This window comes from Podarcis muralis, chromosome 10 (genome assembly GCF_964188315.1).
Source record: "Podarcis muralis chromosome 10, rPodMur119.hap1.1, whole genome shotgun sequence".
Classification (NCBI taxonomy): Eukaryota; Metazoa; Chordata; class Lepidosauria; order Squamata; family Lacertidae; genus Podarcis; species Podarcis muralis.
In genome coordinates, this window is record NC_135664.1 from 16,486,765 (window position 1) to 16,513,286 (window position 26,522).

General features: G+C 44.1%; 1 protein-coding gene across 2 annotated transcripts in view; it reads right to left on the reverse strand.

Moving 5' to 3' along the window:
• Nucleotides 1-13,469: 13,469 nt before the first annotated feature.
• LOC114605285 (mitogen-activated protein kinase 12) overlaps nt 13,470-26,522 on the reverse strand; it is a 40,267-nt gene continuing 27,214 nt past the window's right edge. For both annotated transcript variants that reach the window (XM_028746331.2, XM_077935828.1), the window contains exons 7-12: nt 20,883-20,997; nt 19,359-19,430; nt 18,197-18,276; nt 17,833-17,911; nt 15,334-15,507; nt 13,470-13,660 (exon numbers count right to left, since the gene is read on the reverse strand). In XM_028746331.2, coding sequence (XP_028602164.2) covers nt 13,590-13,660; nt 15,334-15,507; nt 17,833-17,911; nt 18,197-18,276; nt 19,359-19,430; nt 20,883-20,997 — 591 coding nt within the window. In that variant the 3' untranslated portion in view covers nt 13,470-13,589. The remainder of the gene's footprint in view (nt 13,661-15,333; nt 15,508-17,832; nt 17,912-18,196; nt 18,277-19,358; nt 19,431-20,882; nt 20,998-26,522) is intronic.

Below are 26,522 nucleotides of genomic sequence, written 5' to 3' on the forward strand. Positions count from 1 at the left end.
AACCATTTGTGTCCTGTGTTATAAATTAAGCACTGCTAGGAGTTGTTCCTTTTTGTTTTCCAATGCATTTCTTAACAATAAAAAATGGGTGTGGCACCAGCAAATTTTTATTCTGAAAAAAGTTTGAGAGCCACCAGATTGTGTCCATGTGGTGGACACAAGGTGCCTGGGTGGGTGTTTAATGAACATTTTTGGGGCTTTTTTGCAGGTGAGACTTGTGAAGGTGTGAGGAGGGGATTCTGCTAGGGAATTCTGCAAATGAAGTGTGAAGCTGAGTTAAGGCAGACTCCTGGAAAAAGGGTGTGAGGAGCAGACAGCCTGTCTCCTTGGGGCCTGGGTTTGTCGGCTTGGCTTCAGACATGGCTGGTGTAGCCGAAAAGGCAGAGGAGATGGATCCCCAAGAGAAAATGTTTTGCTTTTGTCAATTGCCTCCTGGCGCTTGCTTGCCTCAGGAGTGTGTAGGAAGACTTTTCTCCGTGAGGTAAAGTGCTAGAAATCAAATTACCTTGTCTGTCAAAAGGGGCTGCCTAATTTCTAAAGAAATTGGGCCCCAGAAGCTGCCTAGAATCGTAAGATTTTATTGATAATGGAAATGTGTCGACTTTGCAGAAGTTGAAGTGGATGAAAGGAGACAGCTTCATTTTCCTCATTTCCCATATGCAAGTTCGGATGTTTAACCTGAATTCAGGACCATAAGCATCACATCAAAGCCCACTTTCCACCAGACGGAAAAACAGGCAGTTATCAAGTCTTTTTGTGCAGGCGACAGCTCTGTAAATTAGAATTTTAAAAGGGCAAGTTAAAATTACAAGACTTTTACTGCACATGGAGTTACAAGGTTTTAATGATGCCACAACTGAAAAAAGGTGGCATTTGAATCGTGGTTAAATCTATAGAAACACGAATGTACATTCAGCTAGTCAGGAAACATAAAACATATACAGTACTTCTCCAGTCATGTAACCATTAAATGGAGGAGCCTTACTTGGATTAGGAGTTGGCAATGCTATACAAGGTATATATCTGATCTGGCCCGGGGTGCCTGCTATTTCAGTTGCAATTCACAGCAATTTCTTTCTTTTATTACAAAGGTGTGCTTTTGATGGGCAATAAATGAGAAAGCCTAAAGAATACACATATAACTCAGAGTTAGGTTTAAAAAAGAAAGAAAAAAGCAACCTTCATCGATCGTTTCTTTCCATCATATAAATAATGTAACTCAAATGATGGACTTTTTTTTGTGTGTGAAACATTTAATAATTTCTACTGCAGCATTTGGTGTGGAAAGTGATTCGCAGCAGTGAATTCATCAGTTTCCTGATCCAGAGGACAAAAGTTTGGTGTGGCGAAAAGAACTGAAATTGGATTTACAAGTGCCTCGCCCTGTAGCGCATTGATCAGCAATCTTCACATCAGCTTGTGATACGGCCATGAGACAAGGCGACATGTGCTCTGGGCAAAGACTAAAACTTCACATTCTTCATCAAGGTACGCTCATTACAAAATGGCTCAGAATTTAAATAAATATAGAAAGATAGAAAATTTCCCATTACAAGTCTTCAGAGACAACCCTGCTAGTGATGTTAATAGCTTACAATAATCTTTCAGATATCGTATAAATTTACTCCAGTCCTTTTGGAATACTTGATCATGCTGGTTTCGGATTTTTCCTGTCAGCTTCGCCAGTTCTGCAAAGTCCATCATCTTCGTCTGCCACGCTTCTTTTGTTGGTACTTCTTCTCGTTTCCATTTTTGGGCTAAGAGAATTCTTGCCGTAATTGTTGCTTACATAAACAGTCTTTTATCTTCCCTTGGTATCTCTTCACCCACAATACCAGTTAAAAAGGCTTCTGGTTTTTTTAACAAAAGTATTTTTAAACATTTTCTTTAACTCATTATATACCATTTCCCAGAAAGCCTTTACAAGGTAAGTATTTAGATTCAGGTAGTTAGCCGTGTTGGTCCGATGCAGTCGAAATAAATAAATAAAATTGTCCAGTAGGTTTACCATACCCATTGAGTCAATCACCCATCTCCTATTACCCTTCTGAGACAAACCCCACCCCACCCTCCCACTATATATAAGGGTCTGGTGATTTCTGTTTCAGTGTATCTGAAGAAGTGTGCATGCACACGAAAGCTTATACCCAGAACAAACTTAGTTGGTCTCTAAGGTGCAACTTTAAGGTGCAATTCTAAGGGACGCAGGTGGTGCTGTGGGTTAAACCACAGAGCCTAGGACTTGCCGATCAGAAGGTCGGCGGTTCGAATCCCCGCGACGGGGTGAGCTCCCGTTCCACGGTCCCTGCTCCTGCCAACCTAGCAGTTTGAAAGCACTTCAAAGTGCAAGTAGATAAATAGGTACCACTCCGGCAGGAAGGTGAACGGCGTTTCCGTGTGCTGATCTGGTTCGCCAGAAGCAGCTTAGTCATGCTGGCCACATGACCCGGAAGCTGTACGCCAGCAGTAAAGCAAGATGAGCGCCGCAACCCTAGAGTCAGCCACGACTGGACCTAATGGTTAGGGGTCCCTTTACCTTTAAGGTGCAACTTAACATTTATTTATTTATTTTAAGTATTTCTATGTGTGGAAAGCTCGGTCCCTTTACCCATGTAAATGACGCAAATTAAATCATATGTAATGGTTTCTCTTAATTGGCAAGTGTCGATTCTACAGGTGTTTTCATTTCCTACCCCAAAGTTTTTGATCAGAGTGATGGGGTTGTGGGGGAACTGCATGCTCTCTGCCCCATGACTTAAATCTTCCCTGCAAAGCTGTCATTAGTCTACAGGTAGTAGTCAATTGTTGTCCTTTAGAAATACTTGAATGATTGTATCTCAGAAGGAAGTCCAGCTTGCTCCATTAGTCCATGGCTCTATTTTTATTGCTCATAAATATGAGAGCCAGTTGCCTGCTAGATGCTGATAACTTGATTAGATCTTGGGGCCTAGTCTTTCCTTATCCTCATCCCCCCCCTTCCTTTAACTGCTGTTTAAGAGACTGGCAGAGATTAACCAGGAGCCACAAATTACCATCTCATTGTAACCAGGGGACTGTGATTTTCTTCAAAGAAATTCAGGAATTTGCTTCAGCAATGGAACCTTAGAATGCCTTACATTCTAAGTAGAATGTTAGACAGCTGCATTTATTTATTGGACAAGGAAAAAACCATTTACACAATACTTAAAACAGGTGTAGGAAGGTAGCTCCTTCAACTTATATCTACCTGTAAAAACCCTATTGAGAAAAGTAAGGGAATTTAAATCAGATATACTATATAACCCCTTTTCCTGCAATTCCTGAAATCCAAGCAGGTTTGCCCCAGATGTGAATATAACAATATATTCCAGGCCAATCAATCAAGTTCATTATAGAAAATTATAATACAAATGAACAAAATCACATAGCAATTTCAATTGTCAATTCAACAATTCATTGTGCTGAGTTCAGTTAAGGGATCAGTAGAGAAAATGTTTTCCAATACTTCTAGCAAAACAAGCAGTTTCTTTAGTGCTTCTCATTCTTGACCAGATCATTAGCAAGCTTTTTTCTTGCCTAGCAACTGAAATCAAGGAAACCTGGAGTGCTTTTCTAAGGTTGGATGGTGCCCCTAATCATAATAATCTTAATTAATATTACCATCATTGCATCCTCTCACGTTTCATCATCTGTCATCATAAATCTTTAAGTATTTGGAGCACACTAACAAATATGTAGGAAACGTTTTCCGAGTAAACAAGATAGGATCCTGCTACCTGTCAGGTAAGCAGGTGAGCACAAGTATTGAGTACAGATTAACAACCAGTATGTACGTGAAAAAACAGGCACTAAAATGGGCTGCCCTAGACTCCTTTAGGAATATAAATCTAAATAAAATTGGTGTCTGTTCAATAAAGGGGAATCACTCTCATAACCAGATTGCAAAAAAATACTGGACAGGAATTAAGAGATCTGATTTATCGGATAGCAAACATTTCTAAAGTTTGATATTTGTATAGAATTGGATTCCGTGATATTTTTGCTATCATAAACAAATGGTGTGAGCTGTTCAACCATGTAGTAGGTTGCTTTGGAAAGTGGTGAACTCTCCTTTATTGGACATTGTTTAAGATGGATTGGTGGTTAGATGGCCACCATTGATAAATAATAATAATAATAATAATAATAATAATAATAATAATAATAATAATAATTTTATTCCCCGCCCCCCAGGCAAAGACCAAGCTCAGGGAGGCTAACACTGAATATAAATACAAAAACATTAAAAACAAAACAAAAAACCGCCACACCAGTTGATTAAAATATAAATTAGAGTACAGTTTAAAATGCAGCTTAAAATGCAGCTGTGATAGTTCACTTCTTGCATGAGCTAGGTGATATTTAGGGATACTTCCGACATTGGAGTAATATCCAATATAAGGCAGACTCAGTGAAATCAATTGACATGAGTCCATTGACTTCAGTGGTCTACTCTGAATACAACTTAGCTGGATATCACTGAGATATCACTGAATACTTGCTCTGTTCATATATGTATATGTACAGCATAAAAGGTAAAGGTAAAGGTACCCCTGCCCATACGGGCCAGTCTTGCCAGACTCTAGGGTTGTGCGCCCATCTCACTCTATAGGCCGGGAGCCAGCGCTGTCCGCAGACACTTCCGGGTCACGTGGCCAGCATGACAAGCTGCATCTGGCGAGCCAGCGCAGCACACGGAACGCCGTTTACCTTCCCGCTAGTAAGCGGTCCCTATTTATCTACTTGCACCCAGGGGTGCTTTCGAACTGCTAGGTTGGCAGGCGCTGGGACTGAGCAACGGGAGCGCACCCCGTCGCGGGGATTCGAACCGCCGACCTTTCGATCGGCAAGTCCTAGGCGCTGAGGCTTTAACCCACAGCGCCACCCGCGTCCCCATGTACAGCATATATAAGCTATAAGTTATAGGGCAGCATACAGATTCTGAAAATAAATATAAAATACTGCATCCTGAAGAAGAGAGGATATCCCTGCTATGAGAGGATGGAGGGAAACAAGGCTGCTATTTCTGTTAAATTGACTACAGGAGGATGATAACTTTTTACCTCCCTTTTTGTTAGGCCTAATATCTAATGACATCCCCAGAGATAAAAAAAAATGTATTCCTCTATGCAACTGCAGTGGCCAGAATATTGATCACAAAGAACTGGAAGGGGGAGAAAATCCTATCATTATTAGCATGGCAAAACAAACTGTGAATTTGTAGAAATGGCAAAAATGACGGCAATTATTAGAGGCCACTCAAATCAGAGAATAATCAAAGAGTGGGATGGAGTGAAGGAATACATGAAAAAATATCATTCCGGAATTGAAATATTAATAGATAATGCGAAAAACGTGCAGGGGTACGCAAGAAAATAACAATAGAAACAATTGAATAATTATTAAATTATAACAACACAACAAGATGGAAGAAATAAAATATTGAGATCACACATGGGTGAAGGGGAGTGGGGGCTTGTGGGAATCTATAATATTATTTTTAATATAAATTTCCTAACTGCGATGTATTTACATACAGCAAAGGGAAGCCTAGAGTAATCATGTATATTTTAATTCAGGTAATCTATGTAATAGGCTTATGTTAGAAAACAAATATGGATTTTGAATTTGATGCTTGCATTTTGTTTCTTTTTGGTTTTGAAATAAAATTTAAAAAAGCAAAAACTTTTGACCTCCCTTACAGAAAAACGAGAGTCCCTTTATCAAATGCTTGTGTTTGTCATATCTTTGATATGCTTTGAAAAATAATGCAAACACTGTGTACTTTGCACAGAACAATAACAGCAATTAAAAGTGAAAGCCTGTAAATTCACAGCAAGAGTGTTATCCTCTCTAAGGCACCTTCTGTAGTCAGCCAGACGATTCGGAGAGATGTCAATTAGGGTTGAAGGGAGAAGTGGCTGGGCCTGCCAGAATACAGTCTGTGTTCGCTGGGGAGTTTGACTTTCATACTGATTGAGTTCGCTCTCATATCAGCCGGAGGCCAGACAGGATTGTCAGCTCTTGATGTGTGCGTGCCCTTCCTTATCGCAATCATCAGAAGCTGGCCTCAAACGGGCAGACAAAGAAAGCGCTGGGAGGCAGACAAGATGACCCTGTTGACTTTCTCAATGGACCACAAAGAGCCTGCATGCCTTTCTTGTTTACTTTCATCCAAATAAGTTGTTCCTTGGCCTTGGCACTTGTGAAGCAACTCGAGTCGTTTGTAATTCGCCACGGACTTCACAAAGCACACAAATTCAGTACGATGGGACTGTCTGGTTCTCAGCCAGATTATGGTTCAGCAAGACCGTAGGAACGTGCAGATTTCCCAAAAGGGAACCATGTTCTGCCTGCCTTTATCAAGAGAATTACAGTGGTACCTTGGGTTACGTACGCTTCAGGTTACAGACTCCGCTAACCCAGAAATAGTACCTCGGGTTAAGAACTTTACCTCAGGATGAGAACAGAAATTGCGCGGCGGTGGCGCGGCAGCTGCGGGAGACCCCATTAGCTAAAGTGGTGCTTCAGGTTAAGAACAGTTTCAGGTTAAGAACGGACCTCTGGAACGAACTAAGTACGTAACCAGAGGTAGCACTGTAATATCAAGCTGATGCAGGATAAAATAGGGGAGGAGTGTTGGCAAACAATAAAAGGTGTTCTAGTTGTGAGTATCAACAGAAAGAATTAAGAGACTGGCATAGAAGCAGTATAGTTCAAAAATATGTCCTAAGTTTCCAAAATACGATTTTCTTCAGGTAGCACTCACTCACACAAAACTGTGCGCGGACACACACTCTTTACATATGGAAAGAGACAGATGAGAGCATTACATGAGTTAATTCTTCCAAAGCAGTCTTAATTTCAGAAATCCATGGTAGGGGGGGAAAAACCACACCCCAACCAGAAATAAAGGACTTGAGTTGAGCACTGCCAGTCTAAACCAGAGGTTTTCAACCTTTTTTTTGAGTCCATGGCTCCCTTGACCAACTGCATTCTTTCTGTGGCACCTCTGTGGGGCTCAGGAGCCCAGTTATGTCATCCCTTGCCTGCAGAGCTGGCAGCCTCTCACCCTTTTCCGAACACCCTCCCTTGTGGAGTGTTGCCTCAGCCTCCTCTCCCCTCTCCTTGGGAGTCCTCTAGGCTGCTGCCGCCCCTGGTCTCTCAGCTGCCCACCTCCTGCCCCAAAGAGAGGTGCCTCCTCACACTGCCCCACAGGGGCCTGGGACTTGTCTGTCCATTCCCAACAGCAAGGTCTGGCGGACTGGCTGGCGGGGCTCCCTTGCCCGCTGTCTTGCGTACTCCGAGGCCGCCTTGGCTCCTGGTAACCAGCACCCGCTGGCCAGCCCCAGAGGCACCATTTGCCTGGCGAGCTTGCAACAAACAGCCATGTAAGCCTTTGAGAGGCAGAGACACGAGAGGGCATCAGAGGAGGGAGGGAAGGAAAGAAAGAGGGATGGAGGCCAGTGTTGTCCTTGGCACCCCTGACCATCATTCAAGGCACCTCAGGGTGTCATGGCACACTGGTTGAAAACCACTGGCCTAAACAAATGTATGTGGCATATTTACTTAATATTTAAAACTGGGCAAGAATACATAGGTTACATACAGGTTACATACGCTTCAGGTTACAGACTCCGCTAACCCAGAAATATTACCTCGGGTTAAGAACTTTGCTTCAGGATGAGAACAGAAATCACGTGGTGACGGTGGGAGGCCCCATTAGCCAAAGTGGTGCTTCAGGTTAAGAACAGTTTCAGGTTAAGAACAGACCTCCAGAACGAATTAAGTTCTTAACCTGAGGTACCACTGTATTATTATTATATCACAATATAATACTATACTATACACTGGAACCTCGGTTGTCGAACGTCATGGCCGTTTGACTTCCGAAACGTTCGACAACCGAGGCACAATTTTGCCGGTCGGCAAATTCCCTTTTTAAAAATGGAGAAACGTGATTCGGAATCCGTTCCGACTTCCAAAAAACGTTCGAAAATGGAAGGTTGTAGGCATTTGGGTTCCGAATTGTTCAGCTTCTGAAGCCGTTTGACAACCAAGGTTCTACTGTATATGCTACATGACTACTACGGTTATTATTACCATGGCTATTATTACTATTCCTGCCATGGCTGCAAATATTTATCATTCATCAGCAATGAATGAGGTACTATACAGAAGATAGCAGGCACTGTAATTTACAATAGAGGGACAAGAAAATGATAGGGGACAGTCCAAGAATTGATAAATGAAGAATATATATTCGGTAAGGTAATTATCAGGTGCCAGCAGAGATATAGAGAAGATGAGGCATCAGTGATTCAGGAAATACTTTAATAACTAGCTACATTCCTCCTTTTTATTGTTTTCTTTAACGACGAGTCTTCAAGACTTGAAAGCTGACTCATGTAATTTGTGTTTGCTCCCATTAAACCTATGATGATGTCATTCCTGTTTGGGTTTTAAGGAGCGACTTAGAAGATAATATTAAATTTATCTCTATAATTAGAAAAGGTAGATAAATACAGATTTCTAACACTGACACATTGATCAGGATGTCTTAGAACACTTAACATATTATCAGCCGAAAATGCAGGCAGAGTAGGTAAAAACATTGGGTTGTATTCAATTAACTTTTATTCAGAGCAGGCCAGCTGAAATCAATATAGCAAATATAATGGACAGTATGGAGAGATACGAAATATGAATTATGAAATAATATGCAGTTGAGAAGGTGGAAAATAGGAAGAATGGAGGGAAGGTGGGAAGTCCAGAGATTCGGGAAAATCTCTAAATCTGGATATGTAATTTGCATTGTTATAATCCTATACTTGTAAAATCAAATAAAAATATTTCAAAAAAGCCCCAAAATGTACAAAAATGGCACTTGTAGGGAGATCCTCTTTTAGATCAGCTCTGCCCTGCCGACCTGAGTTTCCACTTTGATAGATTGCTAGTTGAGCCACAAAGCCAGTTAATTTCAAGGGTGGTTCTTTCCAATAATTAAAGTAAATGTGCATTCTTCCCTCTTCTCAAGAAACAACACACACACACACACACACACACACACACACACAGTCTTTTTACTTTTACTTTAATGATGGTCATCTCCGAAGATTAGTCTTATTTTCTCTAACCACTAGATGGCACCTGTCACCCAGTGTTTCTCAACCTTGGGTCCGCAGATGTTGTTGTACTACAACTCCCACCATCCCTGAGCTCTGGCCTTGCTAGCTAGGGATGATGGGAGTTGTAGTCCAACAACATCTGCGGACCCAAGGTTGAGAAAGGCTGTGAGATTTAATTCATTGGAATAGAATAGACACAAAGGCAGCTGTTGCTACATCCCTTGCCTTGAGTTGAAACTCTTCAGCCTCAGTCATCCTAATCCATGGGTAGGCAAATTAAGGCCCGGGGGCCAGATCCAGCCCACTCGCCTTCTAAATTGGGCATGTGGACAGTCCAGGAATCAGCATGTTTTTACATAAGTAGAATGTGTACTTTTTATTTAAAATGCATCTCTGGGTTATTTGTGGGGCATAGGAATTCATTCATCCCCCCCAATATAGACTTGCCCCCCACATGGCCTGAGGGACAGTGGACTGGCCCCATGCTGAAAACATTTGCTGACCCCTGTCTCATCCGACAAACCAAACAACTCGGTTGTTTCTTACAATTGTGCATGGATACAGGCAAGTTATGAGGGACGCGGGTGGCGCTGTGGGTTAAACCACAGAGCCTAGGGCTTGCCGATCGGAAGGTCGGCGGTTTGAATCCCCATGACGGAGTGAGCTCCCGTTGCTCGGTCCCTGCTCCTGCCAAACTAGCAGTTCAAAAGCACGTCAAAGTGCAAGTAGATAAATAGGTACCGCTCCAGTGGGAAGGTAAACGGCGTTTCCGTGCGCTGCTCTGGTTCGCCAGAAGCGGCTTAGTCATGCTGGCCACATGACCCAGAAGCTGTATGCCGGCTCCCTTGGCCAATAAAGCAAGATGAGCGCCGCAACCCCAGAGTTGGTCACAACTGGACCTGATGGTCAGGGGTCCCTTTACCTTACAGGCAAGTTATAGCTGGTGATACCTAAACATCAACAAAAGACCTTCCACAATTCTTTTCTTTTCTGAAGCTGATGGAATTATTCCAGTTTATTAAACACAATCCATGCTTTCCAAATCCTAAGAGGAGGAACTGCTTGCAAGCAGAATGAGCATTGCTCTCAGATCAGAAAAGTACAGAATGATAGAGTATTCAGAATTATCAGAATTTCTAACTCGATGGCGGCGGAGAGCGACCATGTCTAATAGAGAGATGGTCTTTGATTAGGAAACCGCAAAGAGCTGTATTTAACTTGAATTTGGGTGAGGGGAGCAAATCATGAGGAAGAGTAAATAGGAATAAATAACGACAGTGGTTTTGGAGAAGCCGCAAAATGTCCTGTTTAAAAACAAGCTATTTATGTCACAGATTTCACGGTGCATTTGGCAATTAAAAAGAGAAACCCAAGTCAAGGGGAAATGGTTGTTTTAGTTATCAATGAATTTAGGCGAGAATCAAGCTCAGAGGCTGAAAGGAGCCAGTGTCAACATTGTTTCCTGTCTTAAGAGATTAGGAACTGTCTGTCTCTAGGTGGAAATGCTAGCTTTATGTGCTGATATAACAACAGCGTAGGTGGAGAACAGGAAAATCAGGTTTGCGTGCATAAACGTGTCTTTCATGGAGGGTCCTTCATATCTACTCATACAGCTTATTCAATAAGTATGTCACATCTCTAAGGAAACTTTCCAAGAGAAAACCAACAAATTATTGTTGTTGTTGTTGTTGTTGTTGTTGTTTGTTGTTGTTGCCCATCTGGCTGAGTTTCCCCAGCCCCTCTGGGAGGCTTCCAATCAAGTGTTAAAAACAATACAGCATTAAATATTAAAAACTTCCCTAAATAGGGCTGCCTTCAGATGTCTTTTAAAGAGAAGATAACTGCTTATTTCCTTCACATCTGAAGGGAGGGCGTTCCACAGGGCGGGCACCACTACCGAGAAGGCCCTCTGTCTGGTTCCCTGTAACTTCACTTCTTGCAGGGAGGGAACCGGCAGAAGGCCCTCGGCGCTGGATCTCAGTGTCCGGGCTGAACAATGGGGGTGAAGATGCTCCTTCAGGTATACAGGACCGAGGACATTTAGGGCTTTAAAGGTCAGCATCAACACTTTGAACTGTGCTCAGAAACGTACTGGGAGCCAATGCAGATCTCTCAGGACCAGTGTTATGTGGTCCCGGCAGCCACTCCCAGTCACCAGCCTAGCTGCCGCATTCTGGATTAATTGCAATTTCTGGGTCACCTTCAAAGGTAGCCCCACGTAGAATGCATTGCAGTAGTCCAAGCGGGAGATAACTAGAGCATGCACCACTCTGGCGAGACAGTCCGCAGGCAGGTAGGGTCTCAGCCTGAGTACCAGGTGGAGCTGGTAGACAGCCGCCCTGGATACAGAATTAACCTGCGCCTCCATGGACAGCTGTGAGTCCAAAATGACGCCCAGGCTGCGCACCTGGTCCTTCAGGGGCACAATTACCCCATTCAGGACCAGGGAGTCCCCCATACCCGCCCACCCCGTCCCCCCAAAACAGTACTTCTGTCTTGTCAGGATTCAACCTCAATCTGTTAGCCGCTATCCATCCTCCAACTGCCTCCAGGCACTCACACAGGACCTTCACCGACTTCACTGGTTCTGATTTAAAATACTTTTAAATACTTGCCAGAGTACAGTGGAACGTTGGTTCTCGTATGGCTTAGCTGACGAACAAATGGGCTCCCAAATGCCGAGAACCCAGAAGTCAGTGTTCCGGTTTTCAAAAGTTTTTTGGAAGTCGAACATCCGATGCGGCTGTTGGCTATTGTTTCCAGGGCACCGGCACCAATCAAAAGTCGTGCCTTGGTTTTTGAACGTTTCGGGAGTCGAACAGACTTCCGGAACGGATTAAGTTCAAGAACCAAGGTTTCACTGTACAGTGAAACATGAACAGGTTGCATCTGAGCTAATGGAATGGGCAGGTTTCCCTGCAAAACCCTTCACACCACCTCTCGCACTTTCGAGGACTCTGTAGTAACAATGGTGCTGTTAACACGCACCTGCCAATTTTACAAAGCAGTATAACGTAGCTTTCTGTCTTCCAATCGGGATGCTTGAGGATTTCATTTGCTCCACAGTTTAGCACAAACATAGGTGATTCATGCCTGCCAGAAAACTTCCAGATCAGAATGTAGATCTGTGGATTAATTCACAGTTATATGAAGCTTTCCTCTGCATGGCCCAGTTAATTTAAGTTTTATGATGTGGTCCCAAGCGCTGCCTTTAAAAAAGAAAGAAATTGGTGTGAAGCTGTTTGAGGAAGCAGCCATGCTGTCACTTCCTGAGTAATTGTACAGAAAAACAAGATGGCTGCTTCTATGGGGGCGATTATTGCCTTTCCTGTACAATGTCCTTGCTAGGCTTGAAATTGAGAAGAGGAGAGAAGAAATAGGGCAGCCTTCAAGCTTCCTAGTAAAGAGTTACTTACAAAATACCTAAGATTTTTTATTTAGTTTTTAAAAGGATTTCCCCCATAAAATCCACCAAAATGGGATGGACTTCATGCACAATCTCCCTCCTCTGCCAGAGGCCTCCATGGGATCCAACGGATCTGTGCAAGGGACACCATGGGATACAAGCCCCAGATTTATTCCATGGCATAATCTCTTATCAGCTGCAGGGCTAGGAAGTATCTCGATCGTAGTATTTGGAGAGCTGCTCCTGGCTAGGGCAGGATTAGAGAGGCTGATGGATTTGACCTGGCACAAGTCGACCTATTGGGAGTTTTAAAAGCGCATATTCTGCTATAGCAAATTGCTCCCCTGCTCTTTCAAAACGAGAATTTTGATTATGTTTCTGTGACTTTCTTTCCGTCTCCCAAAGAACTGTTTGTCAAGAAAACTGATGCCCTCCATTGGCCTCTCTCTCTCTTTGAAACAAACCTCTCTGCAAATGCTTTTAAAGTAGGCTGTTTGGCAACGAGAACATAACATCCTTTTTTTTTTTTTAACACCATCTCAGTTTGAAAAGTGGTTGAGGAACTTCATTTCACACAATTCGTTTCTTGTCCATGCCAGCAAGTCCTGGTCTTGCTGCTACGGCAGGAATTGACGTAAACCGCTTAACGGTAGAAAAAGGGTTCGGGTATCCATGTGAACACGTGCTGGCAATGTTTCCTAAATGAAAAACGTAGTGTGTGGAGCAGCCCACCGGAAATGGTAGTGATACAGAGAACCTGTAACATGTTGTGAGAGCTTTGGGGTTGTGAGAGAGGGAAATACATACTCTAAGGTATAAGCAATGTGCGGCAGAAACAAAATATTCACCCAGTCATGGTGCGCTGCTTATGGTTTCTAGCTGAAGTCCAGAATGCAAATATTCCCTCAGAATACAGGTTAGACAGATTACATCCAGTTTATTTATAAAAAGGTTTGTACAATTAAATTATATATATATTTAAAATTTTACACCCTCCTTCCTTCATTTGATTTCTAAGGAAATTGGTCCCTGTGGTTTTACACTGCTGTCTCTTTCGACTCGGGCAACTGCGGAGGCTTAAAGCTTGTCACTTCTTTGAATGTGATGCCTGGGGAAAGAAGAAGGAAAAAGAATTGCTTTCACATTCAGATAAATAATGATTCACATCCCTATTTCTTATTGTGAAGTACCACCAGACAGGGAAAATATCCCACCCCCATCATTGACAGTGTGAGGGCCTCTGATTTAGCTATAATTAATTATATGTTAATAACATCTATATCAGGCATAGGCAAACTCGGCCCTCCAGATGTTTTGGGACTACAATTCCCATCATCCCTGACCACTGGGCCTGTTAGCTAGGGACCATGGGAGTTGTAGTCCCAAACATCTGGAGGGCTGAGTTTGCCTATGCCTGATCTATATCTTCATTATTAGCTATAATATTATATATATCATAATACCTATTATAGGTGTTATATACTGAAGTTCTCACCCTGGGCCAGCAGGGGGATACTGTAGATAGTTATGCAAATAAGGGATCGAAAGTGACGTTCAGTGATTGGATAGTTTTAGAAAATTGTTACAGTTACATTGTACTGCAGCTCTATATAAGCAGGCTGACTGAACTCTTCAGTTCAGTTCTGTCCTGGCCTGTGAATAAACAAGAGCTGTTTGAAGAATCGCTGTGTTGTCTGATATGTTCACCCACAACTTAACAATAGGTATTTCAACAGGTCAGACTGGCTTGATGAATCAACGGCAGCAAAACCAAAACCATGCAAGAGGAAACAGGACAATTGAGTGGAGAGCCATAACTCAAGCTGTCAAGCACAGACTTTGCAAACAGAAGATGCCAGATCCTATCTCAGGCATATCCTCTTAAAATTGCAGGAATTAGGGCTCAGAATTAGGGCTTAAGACAGGAAGCTGTTCTAATGGAAACTGTCTACAATGGCTTTCTACATTACGCCTGCCATTCTTAGGCCAACGATAGAGAGCCTGTGCCTCTCCAGATGTTGCTGGATATAGCTGCCATCATCCTAACTATTGGTCATGCTGGCTAGGGCTGATGGGGGTCAGAGTCCAATTTGCACCTGATGTCCATAGATTCCCCATCCCTGGCCTAAGACCTGTTTCCCAAACTTGGGTCTCCAGCTGTTTTTGGACTACAGTTCCCATCATCCCTGACCACTGGTCCTGACAGCTAGGGATGATGGGAGTTGTAGTCCAAAAAAACGGCTGGAGACCCAAGTTTGGGAAACAGTGGAGTAGGCAATATGTGGATTAGCAGTCTGATTTGTTGCACAATACAAATGTTGATAAATAGGTCATGAACATGGGGGAACGGGAGTAGAATGCAAAGGAAAACTATACAGAACCAATGAGGGCTGGAGGGGGGAGGACACATATAGAAATTCACTGCATCCGATTTCTAAATTCACCTGAAGCATATTTTAATTACAGTGGTACCTCAGGTTAAGTACTTAATTCGTTCTGGAGGTCCGTTCTTAACCTGAAACTGTTCTTAACCTGAAGCACCACTTTAGCTAATGGGGCCTCCTGCTGCCGCCGTGCTGCTGGAGCACAATTTCTGTTCTCATCCTGAAGCAAAGTTCTTAACCTGAAGCACTATTTCTGGGTTAGCGAAGTCTGTAACCTGAAGCGTATGTAACCTGAAGCGTATGTAACCCGAGGTACCACTGTTTAAGCCTATTTTCCCAAGAGCTCATAGATGTTTTCTGTCCTAGCCTGAAGATTGCCAAAATGTACCAAACGTACATTTCCACTCATCCAGGGGCAGATCCATGTTGTCAAAAGTGTCGTCGTATTTCTCTGCTTCGGTTTCTTCTTCAGGATCGTGAATGGCTTCAAAGTAAGGATGCGCTAAAGCTTCTGCAGCCGTCACTCTCTTCTCTGCGTCTAACACCAGCATCTTCTCCAAAAGCTTCACAGCTAGATCAACAAAGGAGAGGGCAAGCACTAAGACCCAGCACGAAACGTAATGATTTTAATTTTCCAGCAGCAGGTCAGGTTTAAGGAAATAATACCGAGCTTAACTATGCTAACGGACGATCATATAGATCAGGAGTGGCTTTTGCATTTTCAGAGGCCACTCAGTTCCTTGGGATAGAAGCAAATTCATCCAGTGCTATACCAGCTGCACTGGTTCCTGGTGGAGTACAGGGTCAGGTTTAATATGCCGGTTTTAACCTTTAAAGCCCTATATGGCCTAGGATCCTCGTACTTACGGGACTGCCTCTCCTGGTATGCCCCGTGGAGGACCTTACGGTCCACAAACAATATTTTGGAGGTCGCGGGCCTCAAGGAGCTTAGACTGGCCTCGACCAGGGCCGGAGCCTTTTTCTGGTGCAATATTACAATAAAACCAGATGAAGTATGGGAACTGTCACACAGCTTTTGAGAATATTTATTTCTGCCTTACTAATGAAACCGGGACACGGGTGGCGCTGTGGTCTAAACCACTGAGCTTAGGGCTTGCTGCAAGGTTGCGGTTCAAATCCCCGTGAGGGGTGAGCTCCCGTTCTTCGGTCCCAGCTCCTGCCAACATAGCAGTCTGAAAGCACGTCAAAGTGCAAGAAGATAAATAGGGATCGCTCCGGCGGGAAGGTAAACGGTGTTTCTGTTTGCTGCTCTGCTTTGCCAGAAGTGGTTTAGTCATGCTGGCCACATGACCCAGAAAAACTGTCTCGGACAAACATCAGCTCCCTTGGCCAGTAATAATAATAATAATAATAATAAATTTTATTTATATCCCGCCCTCCCCAGCCGAAGCTGGGCTCAGGGCGGCTAACAACAATCGAAATACATTCATTATAAAATTAATTAAATCAAATTAAAATCAGATTAATGGCAACCATCAAGCAAAATTCTGTGCAGAATGCCGATTGCCAGAGGAGGGGGTCAGGCTGCGCCCTGACCAAAGGCCTGGTGGAACAGCTCTGTCTTGCAGGCCCTGCGGAAGGATGTCAGGTCCTGCAGGGCCCTAGTCTCTTGTGACAGAGCGTTCCAACAGATTGGAGCTGCGGCCGTGAAGGCCCTGGCTCTAGTTGAGGCCAGCCTAACCTCTCTGTGGCCTGGGATCTTTAGGATGTTTTTATTTGCAGACCGTAAATTTCTCTGTGGGACATACCAGGAGAGGCGGTCCCGTAGGTACGAGGGTCCTAGGCAGTATAGGGCTTTAAAGGTTAAAACCAGCACCTTAAACCTGATCCTGTACTCCACCGGGAGCCAGTGCAGCTGGTATAACACCGGATGGATATGATCTCGCAGCGAAGACCCCATAAGGAGTCTCGCCGCGGCATTCTGCACCCGCTGGAGTTTCTGGGTCAGTCTCAAGGGCAGCCCCACGTAGAGCGAGTTACAACAATCCAGTCTGGAGGTGACCGTCGCGTGGATCACAGTGGCTAGGTCAGGGCGAGAGAGATAAGGAGCCAACTGCTTAGCTTGGCGGAGGTGAAAAAATGCCGCCTTTGTTATAGCTGTAATCTGCGCCTCCATAGAGAGGGAGGTATCAAAGATTACACCCAAACTCTTAACGGACGATGCTGGCACCAATTGCACCCCCGCAAGAGATGGGAGTTGCCCCCTCAATCCCATATCGCTCCGTCCCAGCCAGAGGACCTCTGTCTTCGAAGGGTTTAATTTCAACCGGCTCCCACGTAACCATCCAGCCACAGCTTCCAGACATCTGGTCAGTGTATCTGGGGCCAAGTCAAGATGGCCGTCCATCAACAGATAGAGTTGGGTGTCATCGGCATACTGATGGCAACCCAGCCCAAAACTCCGGACAAGCTGGGCGAGGGGGCGCATAAAGATGTTAAAAAGCATCGGGGAGAGAATCGCACCCTGAGGCACTCCACACACCAAGGAGTGGCGCGATGACAATTCCCCCCCAAGCGCCACCCTCTGTCCCCGACCAGAGAGAAACGAGCGCAGTAAAGCGAGATGAGCGCTGCAACCCCAGAGTCGTTCGCGACTGGACTTAACTGTCAGGCGTCCTTTACCTTTTAATGAAACAGTAACATTCTCTTACACCACACCTTGCTTAAAAGTTGGCTGTCCTAATGGGAGATGGATTAATTCAGGTGGGGATAAATATCCTGTACAGAGGAATTTTCAGATAGCAGCAAAATTATTGGAAAAGCTTGTTAGAAAAGGACAGAAAGTATTTGTCCAACTTCAATTAAACTTAATTGTTCACTGCCATGCTATACCACACAGCTTCATTATTCGTGACGTGCATCTATATTTACTTACCTAAAGGATTTGCATACTTCAAGATAGCAGCAAAGTCTTTTTTCTGCACTTTTGGAAGGCTTTTGATATAGTTTTTTGCCTTGAAAGAAGCCAAAACAGGATGTTAACATTTACAATAAAGAAATGGCATCAAATTTAGTCTGCCCCATTGGGTTTATTCTCAGTGCTATCCATGGAGTTCAAATTCAGTTGTGTCTCAGACTACGACGTAATAATAAAAACGATTTTCCAAAATAAAAGGTACAATTAAAATTATGATGAAAAAGCATATACGCTATCTCTCACCTGAACTGGTGCAATGCACATGGCATTTCTGAATTTGCACTTTGTCCTTAAGAAATCAGAGTAAGCAAAAGCTACTTACATCTTGACTTTGCAGTTTCTGAACAAAATCTTGAGTTGGTGTGCCTGTGACTTTCATTATTTCTGTGAGCTGGTCCAGGTCTGAGTGCCAAAGTCAGGAGTCAAATCTTCAGTATGTATGTCAAAATAAAAAGCATGTTGTAACAGATCCTGTTTTTCTTGCTATTAATACTGGAACATACAACACGTGTAAAAAGGAGAGGTGTTTTAGATGGTCTTGGCTTCCACATACCAAAGTCTACCTGAGTCTTATACCTTCTCAAAACCACAGCTGGCTAAGGATGACCTCTGAATACCATTCAGAGATAGCAATGGGGAGGACACTTCATAGCTCAGCTTTGGACCTGACAGTATCACAGAAAAACATATTTGCACAAAGACTTGAATGGATTATCACCCCTCTTTTATTGTCCATTCTGGGTCGCCCAACCACTGCCACAGGGTCCTTTCTCTTGGCAGATCAAGATGAGCAGGTGACAGCAAAGGTTGCAAGGTTTTTAGCTGGGGCAATCAGAATAAGCTCCACTATTTGACTCTTGATTCAAAACCCTAAAATGTATTTTATAGAATTGACTTTTTATTTCTATTCTTTGCATATCATATTGCTGTTTTATTGCTATGGCCGATGGCTGACGCAAATAAAGATTCATTCATTCATTCATATTTCCACAAGCTTTTATAAGCCACGTTAGAGCTCAGATAGTTTTACACTTCTCTTTCAAAACTGGTTATAAGAACTTTCTGCAAGTTTTGAGGGCAGCCTTCCTTAGCTTTAGCTGTCCCTGACTTTCAGTAATACTTGCTGAGCTTCTATGTTGTCCCACAGCAGGGAAGGAAGGGACAGATATGAAGTTGTAAAGCATAGCTGGCAACCAAGTATATATGATAAACTGAAAAAACCAGCGCTGCATGCCAAGGAGTCTTACAAATGTGAATTTCTACTTGCAATTAGTAATGCAAAGCAGCTGTGATGTACTATTAAGTTTCCCTCTTTGCAAATTTTGGCTGAAACACAAACTTTAAAACCCCCCCCCGACATTTGGAAGCAAGAAGCTCAAGGGATAATTATTTGTTTAAAGTGTTTCTGAACTCGCACACTTTTGACACCTGGACTCTTACATACTTCTACATCTTAATGCCAAGTGTTCGCAGTGAAAGGATACGATCGTTGCCTTTGAAGAGCGGCCTTCCTGTGATCATCTCAGCCATGATGCAGCCCACTGACCAGATGTCAACTGAAATACAGAAAATAGTTAATTACTGTGCGAGACCTTTTAAGTTCAGCTTACACCTGTGCTTTATGCAGAGAAACAAATCCTTTACGAGGCAAGGCATATAAAGTATTTTGGTTTGCAATTGCAAAATGTGCATTTGGTTTCTGCAAGAGGAGTAGCTCCTTGACGCAACCCAATGTGTGCTTTTGGGGGAGCTGTGGAGGACTGGATTACAAATGTTCCTTTTCTACTTTCAAGAGTGAGCAAGTATGGACGAATGCAGCAAGTTGTGATTCTGAGTTGGGGCCTGTGGCGTTTGCCTCCTAGGTGGGTAATAAGGAAAGGGTTAAATGAGTGTGATGTAATTGGCCATTGATTATTTGTTAATGTTAACAACTGTCTGGACTCCGTGTGTACCTGAGAGAAACGGGTTGGTGGCAGCGAAGAGGCAATCACAGTGGTGGCACAGGGATCAATAGACCGTCAAGCGTCCGGGGACCCTGTGTGATCGCCACAGGGCCATCCACTGTTGTCATTAGGTTTTCATTTATTTAATACACCTCATCATTTCTCTATGGAGCTCAAGATCAGGGGTCAGCAAACTTTTTCAGCAGGGGGCCGGTCCACTGTCCCTCAGACCTTGTGGTGGCGCCGGACTATATTTTGAAAAAAATGTATGAACGAATTCCTATGCCCCACAAATAACCCAGAGATGCATTTTAAATAAAAGGTCACATTCTACTCATGTAAAAACACGCTGATTCCTGGACCGTCCGCGGGCCGGATTTAGAAGGCGATTAGGCTGGATCCAGCCCCCGGACCTTAGTTTGCCTACCCATGCTCTAGGTCAGCAGTTCTCAACCTGTGGGTCCCCAGATCTTGTTGGACTACAACTCCCACCATCCCTAGCTAGCAAGGCCAGAGCTCAGGGATGATGGAAAGGGTGGACCAATACTGGAGGCAGGAACAGCTTAATAATAATAACAATGATGATGATGATGGTTTGGTCAAGCAGATGGATATAGGAACAGGAGTATCTGCCAGTATCTGCAAGACTGTATCTATTGCCTGGGACTGAAGTTGTTCTAGGAAGTTAATAAGGACACTGAGACAATGAGAAGGCAGGCTGAAAGCCAGGCATACCCTAAGGTAGCTAGATTGCCATATGGCAATACCTTGGAAGCCATGAATGGTAGAAAACGTTCCTTGATTTCCCGAGGGGAAGCTGGAATTGTTTCTCAAGACACCTGGAAGGCCTCCACGGAAGTTAACAGCTGCCCTCATTTTTGTTCCAGATATAAACAGACTGAGAATTGCAATTAGCACAACAGAGACCAGGGGATTATGTACAAAGCAATACCCCTTTGGTTGGTATTCCAAGAGACAAATATAAGCACAGGGTAGCTTTGTGTAATGATGCCACTAGAAGAGCTCAAGTTAAAGTGTTAATCTGAGCACAAACACGACAATTACCTGTTTGTGTATAATGCATCCAGTTAAGGATAACTTCTGGGGCTCTGTACCATCTGGTAACCACGTAGCCAGTCATCTCGCTATCTGTGTGCCTTGCTAGCCCAAAATCCAGAATCTGTTACAGAGGAACCAAAGACGCATTCAATTTGCAGCTTCAAATTAGTCATAAACACATCGAAAACAGGGGTGGCAGAGAAGCAGAATGCGTTAAACCGATGTTCTAGCACTGCAATTGAAAAAATCACATTGGTAATAAACATGCAAAATTACACTCCTGATTGCCATTATAATGCTGGGGAGGAAACGGTGCTGTTGCGCTCTGTTAAGCAAGAAGAAAAATACTTTTCATCTTCGCTAAGAGGTCTGGATCGAGGGCTCTGTCCCAGCATCTGTTTTCAAAGCCAGAATATATGAAGCGAAAGGAAAATTAATCACTTTGAATGATGGTTTAAAGACCTATGGGGCTAAGATTCATGCTATGATAATTGGGTTGAGAAATAAGGGGCAACTCTTCCCACCTTGGATCAAATCTACGCTTCCAGGTGCCATAAGAAAGCTGCAGAGATAGCGCAGGATAGTGCGCACCCCGGAAATGATCTCTTTCAGCTTCTGCCTTCTGGAAGAAGGTACAGGGTTATAAAGACTAGGACTAGCCGCCTGAGAAACAGTTTCTATCCAAATGCGATTTTGGTTTTAAACGCAGTATAAGGAGTCTCTATGGGAGTGTATTGTATTTTAAAAATGGGGTATCACGAGTTTTTAGGGGGACAACCAGGCTGGGATAGCTGGGATAGCAGGCTTGTTGGTTTTGAATGTCTTATGTAGATCCCCCCCCCCCCATTTCGTTGTTCTGTATGGGACAATGACAATAAAGAGTATAGTATCGTATTGTGGGATCCTCTGGAAGAATGTGGAAGGTGGTGCAGGGAGAATTAGTGGAGATCAACTCTCTTCCTCTCCCATTAAAAGATGTTGCCTCTAGATCGCCCTTTGCTTACTTAGCACCAACTAGGCAGAGAAATGTTAGTCATGGGTCCCAGAGGAAGTGGCAAGGTGCATTCTATACTTCTACTCTTAAGTCTCTTATTTTAAAAAGACCATACTCTGGGTGATGGGAACCATGCATAACCACCAATATCTATGAGGTTTGTGTGTACATGCTTTCCCAATGCACCCAGTTTGATATTTATTTATGGAGGCTTGTGCTCACAGTCAGTATGGGATGGTCACCAGTGGTTGACAGCATCAGGCCATTAAGCACACAAAGGAATCTTAAGCACTATTGCCCTCTCTCCTGCAAGAAATCCCAGGGCAGGATCCTTTCATAACTTGCAGAGGCTACTTTAAAATAAAAGGAGAGCAGTCTAAGGCTGTACACAGAATAAGCATAATTTCACCTGGTGCTCTGCAAACTGTCGCTGACGCACAGGCTGCAGTTACTTGCAATGATTTAAAACGCAGTTACACCAGATCTGTGTAATATGATTACAAAGGCTGGCTGCAGCCACAAGCCCTTCAACCCTTCGGTTAAGAGACGGTAATTTTTCCGCAGGGCTTACGCTTCACTCTTAAAATGTTTCAGGGTTAATAAGGTCTGCTTGTTTTGACAGCGGTGTTTTACACTACAATTCTGTCACAGATAATAGGTCTGTGGAGCATTGTTGATTTCTTAGAAGATGGATGTGCGACAAAGCAGTGTCTCCTCTTGGGAACTGAACGGTGTTTTTAAAGCATGAACCGTCAATTACTCAAACCTCCTTGCGTAAATAAAATAAAATAAATCAATTTTGTAAACCTTAAGTTTCCTATTTCTCTGTCAGCTGTAGTCTATTTTTAGGTCAAAATCTGACGTTTCAACCTTGGGTGTCAAGCAGGAAGGCTGGAATCAGTTACGGTTCCTGCTGAAACAATTTATTCATTATTCATTATTTTATTGTTTATTTCATGTTTTGCTAAGGTCTGATTTCATAGGATGGGGAACCACCTAACTGCTAAATCTACACAATGTCTTCTTCTTCTTCTTCTTTGGCGATCACTCATAGCTGATTAAGATTGTCTTCCATAAACACGGTATTAACTGCGGGTCCATAAGTGACTGTGGAGGCCAATTCTGGATCCACACATCCTTCCACAGTGGGAACATAGGTTTCTGGATGGGAGTTGATCACGGTGAAAGTTTGCCAAGCGTGCTTTCCTCTTAGCACGTTTCTCCCTTTCGTCTTGAGTTTGAGTGTCTTCAAAACCCATGACACCTTTGGTAAAGGCTGTTCTCCAACTGTAGCGCTCACAGGCCAGTGTTTCCCAGTTGTCGGTGTTTATATTACATTTATTTTAGATTTGCCTTGAGAGTGTCTTTGAACTTCTTTTGTTGACCACCAGCATTACGCTTTCCGTTTTTAAGTTCGGAAGAGAGTAGTTGCTTTGGAAGACGATCAGGCATCCGCACAACATGACCAGTCCAATGACGTTGATGTTGAAGAATCATCGCTTCGACACTTGTGATCTCTGCTTCTTCCAGTACACTGGCATTAGCTCGCCTGTCTTCCCAAGTTTACAGGCAACTCCCCAATGACACAAGTTTATGTTCTGGTTCCCCCGCTTGCTAAGTGAAAATCACCTAAGTGGAAAGCACCCTCTAAACACTCTTTAAATGCCATTCCTGCCAGTCTCTCTCCAATCCAAAAAAATAATAATACAGTGGTACCTTGAGTTACATATGCTTCAGGTTACATACGCTTCAGGTTACAGACTCCGCTAACCCAGAAATAGTGCTTCAGGTTAAGAACTTTGCTTCAGGATGAGAACAGAAATTGTGTTCTGGCAGCAGCAGGAGGCCCCATTAGCTAAAGTGGTGCTTCAGGTTAAGTACGGACCTCCGGAACGAATTAAGTACTTAACCCGAGGTACCACTGTAAATACTTGTTCTTGTGCAGAGGAATGAGTTGCATTGGCCACGGCCACGCAAGTCGCCGGGGGCAAACTGCCTCAGCTCCCTCAGTGGGAGCGGCGGCAATTTCACCCTGATGCCTTGCAGGTCTGGGGCTGATGCAGTTTGTTCTTCTCTCCATGCGCTGGGCACTGGTGGCGGAGGGACTCAAGAGCGGTGGTGGTTTCATTCGCGATATACAGCTGGGTGAAGGCGACATTGTGGTCTGGCCGTCAAACCAGTCCCGGGCGAGGTATCGATATGTCGCCCAGGTCTACTTCTATTTCCATCAAGAAACAGCAACCACAAACTTAGGCACACATTCTTCGACAACAAATGCAAATTGAAAACAATCTCTCTCTCTCGCTGAATCTGACATCATTGCTAACCCTTCCCAAGTTTCGGCACTGGCGACAGAACCACTTGCAGTGAAACAACTGCTTTGTTTCAGAGAAATGCAGATGTCTACTTGGTTTTGATATCCTTGTTCACACTGGAAAGCACTTTCCCAAGGAACAGGGCATTTATCTAAAAGAGCCTATTCATACTAGTTGTTTTTTTCTGGCAACAGTAAGTGGTAATTCTAGTTCACAGAAGTGGTTTTGTGGTTGTTTTTTTGAACTGCACAATTGAAGGATAAAAGGCAGCAATACTTAACACATCAGTCGGATCGATCACTCTTTTCCCACTTCCCTTTTAACTTAAACCTATTATTTTATCGAGAAAGTTGCAATTATATAGTCAATGCCATTCTATTAATGCCACAACTCAGCAGTGTGCTTGGAAGGGTTTGATTGTCTTCAGGTTATGGGCTTGTGTTGTTGTTTTTTTGCTGCTGCTGCTGCAGCTTCCTAGTGTTCAAATGCAAATATTTATATACCCAACACTCCCTTTAGCCCTAATAGAATATAAAATGTAGCTCGGCAGTTCAAAGATCCAGGAACCAAGTGACTGCTGTTTGTGGCAAGGAGACAAGCAGGAGAGAGTAAGAGGAAAGACTTCCAATCCCCTCACCATCTACAGCAGGAGTCAGCAACATGTGGCCCGTGGGCCAGATGTGGCACACAAAAACCATTTTACCAGCCCCTGAGCCGCCCGCTTGGTGATTCCCCCGAGCACCGCGCTAAACCGGCACAGTGCATTGCAGGGACTCAGCGAGTGGCGCCAAAAATTGTGTGTGCGCACACACAGATACAGAAAATCGCGTCTGCGCATGTCCAGATGCTGAAAATCGCTTCTGCGCAGGCGTGATTTTCGGCGTCATGCTGCGCCAGTCCGGCCCACGGATGATCCCCATGGGAGTGATCCGGCCCATGGCCGGTAAACCTTGCCAACCTCTGATCTATAGCTACCCTCTCCCTGCCAGTCTTGCACCAGCTGAGTCTTTCACTGTTAGGCAAGCCAGCGCCAGCAGCTGAAAGCAGCTTTGACCTCTGCACCTGCAGCCAGTCTACATCTCCTGGCTGCAGCATCAGCTACAAAGCAGAGACAGGGCCAATACTACAATTGTTTTAACTGTTTTAAATTTGCATGGGGTTTGCATGTAGCTGGGGAGAGCAGTGGGGGCCCCAGTTGCAGTGGTTCAGGATTCAGGAAGATTTGGTGTGAGAGGTGGGGCAGGCCGGGTAAGGGGCACATGGGACAGGTGGTTAGTGATCGTGCTGTGTGCCAGACTCTCTTCCAACCTGTGTCCCAGCTCCTGCCAACCTAGCAGTTCGAGAGCACGCCAGTGCAAGTAGATAAATAGGTACCGCTGCGGAGGGAAGGTAAACGGCGTTTACATGTGCTCTGGTTTCCATCACGGTGTTCCGTTGTGCCAGAAGCGGTTTAGTCACGCTGGCTACATAACCCGGAAAGTTGTCTGAGGACAAACACCGGCTCTCTCGGCCTAAAAGCGAGATGAGCACCCCAACCTCATAGTTGCCTTTGACTGGACTTAACCATCCAGGGGTCCTTTACCTTTTATCAACCAGCCCTCAGGTCTGTGGCTGCTGTAGCTGAATGCCAAGTTGGCTCTGAGTAAGACTTGCCTTATCCATTATCTGATTATGATTGAGGAAGCCAATCTGGTCTGCATCACTGAGACCTGAGATGAAGTTGGGTCTCACCCGGTTATGCCCACTCAGTGCAGCATCAACATGGGAAGTGAAGTTGCTTTGGTCTATAGAAATTCTCTTTCTCTCCCTCCGGGCTCTCTGTCCAGTTGGAAACATGTGTTCCTGGCCCTGGGCAACTGGGATGGATTAGGGATTCTGCTGATTTACCACCCATCTTGCTGCCTAGCAGTCTTCCTGCCTGAGCTGACACAGCTGGTCTCAGAGGCAGTATTGAGGACTCCCCGACTGCTGGTTTTGAGAAGGCTTCAACAGCCATGCTGAGGTGATTGGCTCAAGAGCTTTTGCTGCAGGGTAAACAACCCAGCTGCATGCACAGAACGAGCAATTTTAGTTTTGGAAAGACAGTAGGTAAAGATAAAGATGACCCCTGACCATTAGGTCCAGTCGTGGCTGACTCTGGGGTTGTGGAGCTCATCTCACTTTATTGACCAAGGGAGCTGGCGTACAGCTTCCGGGTCATGTGGCCAGCATGACTAAGCTGCTTCTGGCGAACTAGAGGAGCGCATGGAAATGCCTTTTACCTTCCCGCTGGAGCGGTACCTATTTATCTACTTGCACTTTGATGTGCTTTCGAACTGCTAGGTTGGCAGGAGCAGG